A 12256-nucleotide genomic window follows, 5' to 3' on the forward strand; every position below is an offset into this window, starting at 1 on the left:
GGGCTTTGGGGAGCTTCTGTTCAGTATTTCGCTTATTAATCTATCCTGTTAAGCTGCAGAGCCGCTTCAGCTGGTCCTGCTGTAATGCACCCCCCTTTCGTGGGGCAGGGAGGGTGACAGGAGGTTACACATAGGCCTTCCACCCATGCGGCACAGGGGGTATGTATCTCCCTGGAATCCTGCTTCCCTCCCCCAGCCCTGCTGTCAGGGGAGCCTTTGCAACCACAAAGGTGGGTGGGAACTGTCTCATGAAGAGTAGAAGGGTGAGTTTCAAAGAGAATTCCAGCCAGTTGCTATCAAGCAATATGATGATGGTTTCAATTTGACCTTCAAGGTGCTTTATGGAAATGAGTAGATCCTCAGGGTTCCCACTGGACCAATAGTTTTGCTATGAGCTGTGAAGTGATATGTAGTTGGATACAAATCAACAGTAATGTTCTATCCAAAAAGGGTAGAATACAGTGTTTGTCGTTCTTTCAAATTGCTGCACTCATTCTTTCGTTTTCCTTGATTCTGGTTCCTGGAACGGCTTTGTGTGATAGTTTGTTTTCTTTCTTTTTCTATTTGTGCAGCTTTCCTCTAGCCTGCGCTCAAAGATCCTCAAACCGAACCTGTACCATGACACTAAGCAGGTGGCCACTAAGTATCAAACTGCCAAAGAGTGTTTGTTTAAAGCGTTCCTGAAGGCAGGGCTTGGAGCCTGGGTGGAGAAACCAATCGAGCAGGATCAGTTTTCTCTCACTGTCTAATCCATGGACTGCACATCACTTTGGAACAATTCTGGAAATCCTGGCGTCCGGCATCATTTTCTGGCATCAGCTGTCAAAGCATCTTTTTGACACTTTGAAACTAACTAGCAAATCGATGTTATGTTTTGCTCAAATATTGGAAGTCAATGATAAGTTGCTACAATAATTCTATATTTTGTTATAAAAATAATTTTGGTTTACTTCTCTAGAAAATCCTTTTACTGTAGAAAAAAATTCAGTAAGGCTGTCTTTAACAGTACCAGATGACTCATATTTTTCTGGGTTAGAAATAATGCCCTTTTTTAATGCAATATAAGCAAGTGCATGAAAACATGTAGATTGCATTAGGTTTTACACTGCATTTTTTTAGCCTGTAGCTTAATTTAATCAAAAAAAGCTACAAAGTTAATTTCTGCTCTTCTGTTAGCGTGTTTTTTTTTTTTTTTAATTGCAGAGGTTTAATTGCGGAGCATATAGGTGACAAAGCCAGAATGGATTTTGGACAGCTAGCTTTTCCCTTCTTCCTTGCTCTTTAAAACCAGCTGCTGAAAACTTCATGTCTTTGATGTACGTATTTATTAGCCTGTGACCTGGTTTTTAACATACAGCTTTTTATTCTGTTTTTTAAAATACCTTTACCTCCCATTTACATGCATTGTAAAATCATCATTTTTTACCACTGGAAACTGGAAACAAAAAATAAGTATTTGTAAGTTAAGAAATTTAGTCTATAGTGTACAAAACCTGTTTAGAAGTAGGCAATTTGTATATCCCAGGAACTCATGCAAACACCACCATAACATTAACAGTAATGTGGCAACTTCAAAAAAACAGTTGTTCATTTTGGGGAAATAATTCTGATTTGCCAAAAATAACCCATTCAGAGAATATTAATTACAGTTTTTCTCAAAGAAATGAGAGGCCTACTAAGGATGAAAGAATTGTTAAACTTCTTTTTTGTGGTCTTCAAAGACTTAACAACTGGACTGTTGTGTCCCTTGAAGATTGTATTGCCTGTAGCTTCACATACATGATGATCTATAAAAGTCTTAGTTCTAAGTTTTGTTTGCTCTAGTATATATTTAGAATGGTATTTTATTTATAAAAGCTCTTTTACGTTAAAATTTTCACATATGCTAGATGTAAAAATGAAAAATAGCAGGGAAAATACTGCCAGGTCTGTTAAGTCAATGGGTGCATAGACAGCACGTTTAGAACACTTTGTAAGCGAAATGAAAGTCTGACGATGGATTAGAGAAATCCACTTTTTCTCAGCATACCAGGTATAATTCTCTAGTTCCAGCCAATATGTCTAAGTACATGATGTGACCTGTGTGTATCAAATATATTGCGTGTACAAATTCTGAAAAACACCTCAAAGTATTTTTAAGTCCTATTTTTTAAAAAAAATAATTTATAATAGCAGTAACTACCTCAGCACCGGGCATTTCCTGGAGAGTAGTTGCTCCATGGATGTTGTGGAAAGTGATGCAAAAACTCTTTCCATCCAGTAATCAATACGCTGGAAATGCCCTGTCCTGCAATCATTATTGCTCAATTATGAATCAAAGTGAAAAAAATTACCAAGACTAAAAGTTGCCTGAATATTGTACTAAACCTCCTAATTAGAGTCTGAGTAGCAATACATGAATGTGTAAAACAAACTCTGGTAGGGGAAAAACATTCAGAATGTGTGAAGGCAAGTAATGTACATGCTCTTTCAAAATACAAGATTTACATTGTGTCTGTCTTTGCAAATGTCTTTGGCTCTCAACCTGCAAACACTTTTGCAATTGCTTAAAGTTAAGCACAAGTAGACCCACGGAACTGCTCATGTGCTCAAAATTAAACGTGTGCATAAATTTGCAGGATTGAAGCCAAAATGTGGAGAACTGTAAATTAGAGCAATTTGTGAATTTTCTAGCTGGTCTCACCATGTGGATTTTCTTGGAATTCGTCTTACTATTAAATGAAATCTCTGTTTTTAAGGGACTCTGTCTACTGATGATTTCACTTTGCCATCTTAATCTATTTTTACCAATCTTTTTAAATTTCGCATTCAGAAGTTGAGCTCTCTTCAGATTTTATTTTGAAGTTCAGGCAGTTATTAGATGAGATTATTTTTTTATAGATGAAGTCCTGAATGTGAGTAATATATTTAAGTATTATTGTAGGCATAAATTTTAAGACATTCAAATTTACTATGAATATATGGAAACTATAAGTGAGAGTTCCAGGCAGAATTCTTTTTGATAAAAGAGCAGCATTTGATTGATATGAGGGATGAGATCTCATTCATTATAGTTCTAGGGTTTTCAAAAATGTTTTCCAGGATCATGTGCAACCCATATCAGTCATCGGGGAGCCAATGGCTTTCCGCACACCTGCTTGTTCATTTTTGTTCAGTAATATGTGAAAATCAGAAGTTGTAGGGAAAAAAAGTGTTCCTGTAAAAGATTTATTTGAGATTGTTATATTCAGCTAAATTCTGCCATGTCCCTTTTTTGTCATTCTGTGCCCCTTTGTATTCTTGGCCTTTGTATTCTTTGTAATACTCCTATATTCTTTACAGATCACCATCATCAAGCATGGATGGCTTTTTATGCATTTAATTTTAAATGATTGCAGAGGATAAAGGCAACATGGCTGCCAACAGCTGTTGAAATATGGGGTTGACCTTTCTCTATCAAGCATTTAGCTTGGGATTTATTTTGAGAGGTTGGATGGTCTTTTTGAATAGCTTCATTGTGCGATTTAGTATGTAATGGTGGTGGTGGCTAATCTTAGCAAGGATTTGTTATGCTATCCTGGGAATTCTTGGGTTTTTTTAAGTTGATATAAGTGTATATCTCAGGTTCGTCACAAAATTCAAATGAGTAACAACTTTAAAGTTAATAAATACTTGAAGAAATATAATTTAAGATGTTTTTCCAAATTACATTCTAGCTACAATAAAAGATAATAGGTTAGTAACATAGAACACTGTAAATGTAGGGATTTTTTAAAAAAATATATTCTGTAGGGGTGTGGAAAGGAACTTGGACCTGGAGGTGAAACTTGAAGCATTTGGTTATGTCCGTGCTCAGGATTTAATACCCATAGAACATTTCCTGTCACTTGCTGATGATGAATCATACTATACAGAGTTCTTTAAGTTAAAAACTGTCTTCACATTAATATGCTAGCTCTTTCCCATCCCCCCACAAAGCTCCCAACCCTTTAGTGTAGTTACTGATAAAAATTATGATAGTTAAATAGTGTGCAACTTAGACATGTACAACAATGCGCTCCCTGCACAGGTGACAGTTTTAGTATCTTCCTCATTCTAGATAGTACAAACACACTATTATAGGGTAGAAACTAATTAATGGGGGGGAACCCTCAGAGTAGCAGCAGATCTTTATATGGTGCCATCATTAAAACCTAAAACAACTCACGACTGAAATTTCAGGCACCTCAGAGCTGCATCACTGGTGTTTTGTTTTACCAGCATGCATCTCTGATTTTAAATATTTCATCCACCTAAAAATAAAAACAATCTTTCAACTGGATACCTTGTATATACAAATTATAATACTTTCTGCTGGTGAGGGGGTAAAATTATTAGTTGTAGGCTGCTGATCCCAGCTAACACAGTGTTGTGCACTCAATTTGCATGTCTGTAATGAAAGAGTCAAGGTGACATCATGAAAACTGTTTTCTTTCCCATCTCTCCCAAAGACAAATTATTTTTCACAGGGAGAAAGACTTGAGTCTTGGGACATTTTGAGTTGAGGTTGCCACATAACTGAAGTGGAACTTTCTTTCTTTTAAATAACACGCTAAAGGTTCTCCATACATTGAAAATTATCTTTTTGCCTTTTGCCAAAGCAAGCTTTTTCACTCCAAGGGGACAATTTCAAGTCTTTGCATTTTTATCATAATAGAGTGTCTGTTATGAAAATCATCCTGAAGTTTTTTGAATGGGAAGATGAGCTGTGATTCAGATATGTGATGGGAAACAAAATGTTTAAAGTTATTTAAAACATAAAAGTGAGCCCACAGAAATAAAATGTATACAAAATGTATAAAATATATTATCCTGTCTCCGAATTGCTGTGTGGTTTTTGGTTTTTTAAAGACAGGCAGCCTTATAAAATAACATATCAGCTGAACTGAAAGTTTTTTGGTGCAATTTACGGTAATACTTGGGTACAGTCCCAATCAGATATAGACTGGACATGATGAAAACTGCTGCATAAGAGTGTGGTATGGTTTTTATTTATTTATTTATATGCATATTAAGAATATCATAGAATCGTAGAAGATTAGGATTGGAAGAGACCTCAGGAGGTATCTAGTCCAACCCCCTGCTTAAAGCAGGACCAACCCCAACTAAATCATCCCAGCCAGGGCTTTGTCAAGACGTGCCTTAAAAACCTCTAAGGATGGAGGTAACCCATTCCAGTGCTTCACCACCCTCCTACTGAAATAGTGTTTCCTAATTTCCAACCTAAACCTCCCCCACTGCAACTTGAGACCATTGCTCCTTGTTCTGTCATCTGCCACCACTGAGAACAGCCGAGCTCCATCCTCTTTGGAACCCCCCCTTCAGGTAGTTGAAAGCTGCTATCAAATCCCCCCTCGCTCTTCTCTTCTGCAGACTAAATCACCCTAGTTCCCTCAGCTTCTCCTCATAAGTCATGTGCTCCAGCCACCTCATCATTTTTGTTGGCCTCCGCTGGACTCTCTCCAGTTTGTCCACATCCTTTCTGTAGTGGGGGGCCCGAAACTGGACGCAATACTCTTCACCAGTGCCGAATAGAGGGGATTAATCACTTCCTTCCATCTGCTGGCAACTATATAGATATATATATATATACACACACACATGCAGCCCAATATGCCTTTAGCCTTCTTGGCAACAAGGGCACACTGCTGACTCATATCCAGCTTCCCGTCCACTGTAATCCCCAGGTCCTTTTCTGCAGAACTGCCGCATAGCCAGTCGATCCCCAGTCTGTAGCAGTGCATGGGATTCCCACAGAGGTCAGTGAGTCCAGGATTTCATCCTATACATTTAAATATTGTTGACTTTAATAATGAAGCAAAACAAAATCATTTAAATAAATACCAAAAGTAACACGGATTTTGAAATCCCTGTACTGACAATTTTGTACTCTTGCTGCTAATCATGCCAACAGTATAGCAGAAGGTCTTTCTGAGGGGTCATGTTTGTTTTTGTTTTCTTTAGTGAAACTATAAAACAGATATAAGAGATGTAATTTATGTACATAATAATCTAATCCATTTGGAGACAGCAGTTGTGACATTTTAAAGAATTTTTATCTTTGAGTGACAGAGTCTGTAGTCTAGGAAGCCCAAAATGTCATCGCGTTGCTTTTTAAAATGTTTTCAATATTCTCATGCACAGACCAGTTTAGTTGCAGTCAGCAGATACATGGTTAGAAGATTAAAATACAATGTAAATAAACTGCTCTACATTATTGGCATGAAGAAGGTACTCTTGCCCTATTTCTGACTTTGTGATGGGGTGACGACAACACACCTGCCTTTACTAACTGATAAAGGGATATTAACAGAGCACTGTCAAATACTTTCACGACAATGTTTATTTTTGGTTGTCCTCTCCATCCTTCCTAATCCCTCCTTAGAATATTCACCTTAGCAGTGTCTCTAGAAATGTTATTTTCCTTGGGGCACAAACACTCCCCACTCCACCCCATACTGCTACTGAAGCACACTCCACTGATTATCCTAACTAATTACTCTGCTTTGCATACTACCTTGCTTCGTTTAATTCATTAATACGTGTACAGCGATTTGAAAATACATAGTTATATAAATACTAAGAATTATTATTTGTACATCAGTATTGTCAGTGTCAGAAAAATGTACCCAGATCATGGAGCTGTGTCACTTACCAGAAGCTGCAGATACAACACACCCAGCACAAAACATTGTGTAGGTCCTTCCAACACCTAGTTATCATGTTAGTTACATCATGAAGAATACTCCATAACAATTTCAGGGTGCGAATTGGGTTGGGTCTCAGTACATTTTTTGAGGCTACCATCTTGTTCTCTGTAATCTCAGCTTTCATTTAAAACAAAAACTCAAAACAAATAGTAATGGCTTATTTACAGTTGGAAATTTACAAAAATATCTATACCAGAGCAGCGCCCCGCGATTCCGGAATAAGAGTGCCTTTTTCTGATTTAGCTTAATCCATATCCAAATCCACTATGGAAGTGGATCAAACTACATCAGAAATGAGCACTCTTAGTCCAAAATAAGTGTGTCCACACAGGGCTTCTCTCTGCTTGTTTTTCTTCCTTCTTTTGGACTATGGCTTTGTCAGTTGGCCAGCAGGTACAGCTACTGCAGCACTAGTCGGCCTGTGCCGACTCGCCTTCTGTGTCTCCACAGGGCCTGTGTGAGCTTTCCCTGCCACACTGGCGTCCTGCTGGAGCTGTGCGAGAGCCCTGCTCAGAGCTGCACGACAGGTTTAAAGCCAGGTGTAAATAACACGCAATTGTGGCATTGCTCTTTGAGTGTGGGATTTCCTGGGTTTTCTGCTCTCACTGGCTCGCCTTTGGCCCAGCCCTAGACCCCGCACGGCCCCACCTCTCTGCTGTTTTGCTCTTGGAGCGGGATAGTGTCTGAACCAGCTGCCTAGAGCAGAGTCTGTGTTCTCCTATGATTCTTAAAACCCAAACATGAGCAGACAGGCTATTGCTCTTATAACTCCATTTTCTTCCCATTATGCTGTAAGCAAAAGCCGGATTTTGTCAGTTGTACGAGATGTGCTTGCTTTGCTTAGGCCCCGCTCTGCCCCTGCCTTCACATCCCTGCGAGGGGCCCAACGGGCTTTCTTTTCTCAGCACTGGGCAAGGCTGGGTTTACAGCCCTTGAGTCCTGTTTGGGATCGGTCCCGGCGTTTACCCCGTCATCCCCCCGGAAGCTGGATTCACAGCCTCGGCCCCACTGACAGCCCGCGGAGAGAGAGGTGGGAAGCCAAGTCTTCACACAGCATGGCATAGCATTGCTACTGACCAATCCCTATCAGGCTTTCCAGTTTTTCTCTTAAATGCTCTAGACTTGCCTTCCTCCTAGACCTTAGCAGTGAACCCTCCCACCCCAGAATAGCGGGAGCAGCTCTTCATGAAGCGGCGTGTAAAACATCTGGGGCTCCTGCACTCTCTCCCTCAGCCACATCTTGGAGGTGTTGGCTTATATTATTTTAACTGAACATAAGAACAGCCCTACTGGGTCAGACCAAAGGTCCATCTAGCCCAGTATCCTGTCTTCTGACAGTGGCCAGTGCCAGGTGCCCCAGAGGGAATGAACAGAACAGGGAATCATCAAGTGATCCATCCCCTGTCGCTCATTCCCAGCTTCTGGCAAACAGAGGCCAGGGATACCATTCCTGCCCATCCTGGCTAATAGCCATTGATGGGCCTATCCTCCAGGAACTTAACTAGTTCTTTTTTGAACCCTGTTATAGTCTTGGCCTTCACAACACCCTCTGGCAAGGAGTTCCACAGGTTGACTATGCATTGTGTGAAAAAATACTTCCTTCTGTTTGTTTTAAGCCTGCTGCCTATTAATTTCATTTGGTGACCCCTAGTTCTTGTGTTATGAGAAGGAGTAAATAACACTTCCTTATTTACTTTCTCCACACCAGTCATGATTTTATAGACTTCTATCATATCCCCCCTTAGTCATCTTTTTTCCAAGCTGAATTGTCCCAGTTTTATTAATCTCTCCTCATCTAGCAGACGCTCCATCCCCCTAATTTTGTTGCCCTTTTCTGAACCTTTTCCAATTCCAATATATCTTTTTTGAGATGGGGCGACCACATCTGCATGCAGTTAGCTTTTATGACTGCCGTTGCACATTGAGTGGATGTTTTCAGAGAACTATCCACAATGACTCCAAGATCTCTTTCTTGAGTGGTAACAGCAAATTTAGACCCCATCATTTTATATGTATATCTGGGATTATGTTTTCCAATGTGCATTACTTTGCATTTATCAACATTGAATTTCATCTGCCATTTTGTTGCCCAGTCACCAGACATGCCAAACCCGTGAAAAAAATGCAGAAATTGGGCTTGGTTTTGGCTTAATTGGCTTGTGAGTTGCTTGTTGATCTAGTTTTTGGCTTGTGGCTTGTTTGGCTTGTAGCTTGTTGTAGCTTGTTGCTTCTTTTTTTTTTTTTTTTTTTTGTTCTCGGCTTGGGGGGGCTTGTAGGGGTCAGGGGGGAGGGGGCGCGAGTGAGTCAGGGGTGCACAGTGGACCCATCACAGTCCCAGGCTGCACGCCGGGGGGATCTAGTCACATAGAGTGTTGCAGTTCTTAGGGATTGGCTTGTTTTGAAATGGGATTGGCTTGATTTTTGGTTTATTGTGAAGGTGGGGGTGCTTATTTACCATGTGAAAGTTGGCAACTGTGCCAGCCACCCAGTTTTGAGAGATCCTTTTGTAGCTCTTCGCAGTCTGCCTGGGACTTAACTATCTTGAGTAGTTTTGTATCATCTGCAAATTTTGCCACCTCACTGTTTACCCCTTTTTCCAGATAATGCCTATTATATCAATATCCTCATTTAATCCAGATCATATGTTGAACAGGACTGGGCCCAGTACAGACCTCTGGGGGAACCACTATTTACCTCTCTCCATTATGCAAACGGACCATTTATTCCTACCCTTTGTTTCCTCTCTTTTAACCAGTTACCAATCCACGAGAGAACCTTCCCTCTTATCTCATGACTGCTTACTTTGCTTAGTAGCCTTTGGTGAGGGACCTTGTCGAAGGCTTTCTGAAAATCTAAATACACTATATCCACTGGATCCCCCTTGTCCACATGCTTGTTGACCCCCTCACAGAATTCCAGTAGATTGGTGAGGCATGATTTCCCTTTATAAAAAACATGTTGACTGTTCCCCAACTAATTATGTTCATCCATGTATCTTACAATTTTGTTCTTAACTATCGTTTCAACTACTTTGCCCAGTACTGAAGTCAGGCTTACTGGCCTGTAATTGCCAGGATCACCTCTGAAGCCCTTTTTAAAAATTTGCATCACATTAGCTCTCCTCCAGTCATTTGGTACAGAAGCTGATTTAAATGATAGGTTACAGACTACAGTTAGTCGTTCTGCAATTTCACATTTGAGTTCCTTCGGAACTCTTGGGTGAATACCCTCTGGTCCTGGTGGCTTATTACTGTTTAGTTTATCAATTTGTTCCAAAACCTATTCTAATGACACCTCAATCTGGGACAGTTCCTCAGATTTGTCACCTAAAAAGAATGGCTCAGTTTTGGGAATCTCCCTCACATCCTCAACTGTGAAGACCGATGCAAAGAATTCATTTAGTTTCTGCGCAATGGCCTTATCTTCCTTGAGTGCTCCTTTAGCATCTCCATCGTCCAGTGGCCCCACTGGTTGTTTAGCAGGCTTCCTGCTTCTGATGTACTTTAAAAAAAAATTTTGCTATTCCTTTTTGAGTCTTTGGCTAACTGTTCTTCAAATTCTTTTTAAAGGATGCCTTTTTGCCTCTCACTGCTTCTTTTACTTTGTTGTTTAGCCACGGTGGCACTTTTTTGGTTCTCTTACTATGTTTTTTTATGCCACCTTGCCCCAGATGTTCACTTTCACCGAAGGATGTGCCTGCAGCCTGAGGCTCACGCTTTCTACCTGGGTCTGAGCCTCTCTGGGCTGAGGTGCACAGTGCTAAGAGCCAGGGTCTGCAGAAGTACTTCTCAGTGAAGAAGATTTGCTATAAAAGGGTGCGCTCTGTTGCCATGGTTGGTTTTTAGGAATTCAGAGATGCATTTCACCCTCCTGAATGGGGCACGTTCCATAAAGGGTCAGGATTTTAACTGAAGTTGATGGACTCCCGTATATTTTTATTGTGATGATAAGAGAGGTGAAGAATAGCTCAAAGCAGAAGGAGACGCTTGCATTTCGAGAGTTGACAGGCATGTTTAACCAAAGCCGGAGACGGATGACCTTCAATCCACAATTTGTTTTTCCTCTTGCCTAGAAGCTAATCAGCTTAGCTCCTGGTTGGGTGAAGGAGAAAGATAGGAGATCTCTGTATTGGTAAAGCACCTTTAGAAATAGGCTTTTTGTAAGAGGCACTTATCTGTCACTCTGAGCCTTCTTCACAAACAGCCAGCGTTCATACAGGGAAATCAAAGGCCAGGCACGTGCCAGGTTTCAAACCATGCAAAAGCAAACACCATCAAAATTATAGTATTTGGAATATTTCTGAGGAGAACTGTTGATTAGAAGTTGGATAGTGTCACCTGCCAAGTATTATGCTCCCCAACACCTTAATAATTCTTATCTGCTCCATCCACATGGCGATCAACACTTGGCAAATTGGGGGATACAATTCTGTGTCGTATCAGCACCCAGCACCTGTGTTACATAAATGAGACAGAAAGTAATCTCTCCAGGATTACCTGTCTGTATGTATACTGGAGACTAGCAAAAAATGTCATGAATAAACGCTTGTTCCTGGTGACAAAGAAGGTAATTTAAGATAGTGCTGATTAATAGTGAGTAGACAAGTCTATGGAGAAGAAACCCATTAAGAACATTCCTTTTTGTCTCAGTTTTCTTCTTCATATTTGTACTGTCTGTTCCCTTTTCCCTCCCCTTCAAAAAACTGAAACATCCTGAAATTGGTCACAGGAATTGTGCAGGGAGTGTAGCAAAGTGGATTCACTGAGACACATCATTTAACTAAGCCCCTCTGCTGCTGGAATTCATTTAAACTGACAGTTTATTTATATTTCATCCAGACTGGAGATAGTTTTGCAGATTAAGGACAAAAGTGACGACATTGTTTTGACCTACAGGAGTGGGTAGGAGCAAGGCTGCTAGAGAAGGCAGGACTGCTGTGTGCAGTGCTGAGCAATCTTCAACCAGAAGGAAAAAGCAAAAGGCTGTTCAGATTTTCCTTCCACTCCCTTGTGACAGCTCCTGTCAACCCGAGAGGACGACTCACTGTAACAGGGCATTTCAGGTTGGGTTTCTCAGAGGGATTGGGATGTTTTGGGAGGTGGTTTACTTTGGCCTGGGACCATTATTATTAGGTGTTAGTTTTATTGCAGTAGCACCGTGGAGCCCCAGTCAAGAGTCAGTGACCCATTGGGCTAGGAGCTGTGCAGACAAAAAACGGACAGTCCCTGCCCCAGAGAGCTCAAATATTGCATGTCAGACGGGTTGCAACAGGCGGATGTAAGAGCCCAATGGAGGGTAAGGGGCATTGGAGGCTGGGTAACAACAAAACAGAGTTTAACAGAAAAGTCCCAACTCGCCACCTGCCCAGCCAGTGCCAGCTGGGAGTGAGTGGTGAGGCCAGGCTCCCTCGCGGTACTTAGGGCTCTGAAACCATCAGTACATGCCTAGCTGCACAATGGCCAGACCATGTGACCATGGGATCACATCTTTGGTTCTCTTCGCCTTCCCCCACCCGCACTGCCCTGCTT

General features: G+C 40.9%; 1 protein-coding gene across 7 annotated transcripts in view; it reads left to right on the forward strand.

Annotated features, from left to right (window-relative positions):
* Positions 1 to 4814, forward strand: part of ADARB1 (adenosine deaminase RNA specific B1) — a 264078-nt gene extending 259264 nt beyond the window's left edge. For all 7 annotated transcript variants that reach the window (XM_024201218.2, XM_024201220.2, XM_024201217.2 and 4 more), the window contains one exon: positions 573 to 4814. In XM_024201218.2, the coding sequence (XP_024056986.1) occupies positions 573 to 749 (177 nt within the window). In that variant the 3' untranslated portion in view covers positions 750 to 4814. The remainder of the gene's footprint in view (positions 1 to 572) is intronic.
* The last annotated feature ends 7442 nt before the right edge of the window (positions 4815 to 12256 follow it).

Source organism: Terrapene carolina, unplaced genomic scaffold (assembly GCF_002925995.2).
Source record: "Terrapene carolina triunguis isolate 2854851 unplaced genomic scaffold, T_m_triunguis-2.0 Scaffold391, whole genome shotgun sequence".
Classification (NCBI taxonomy): Eukaryota; Metazoa; Chordata; order Testudines; family Emydidae; genus Terrapene; species Terrapene triunguis.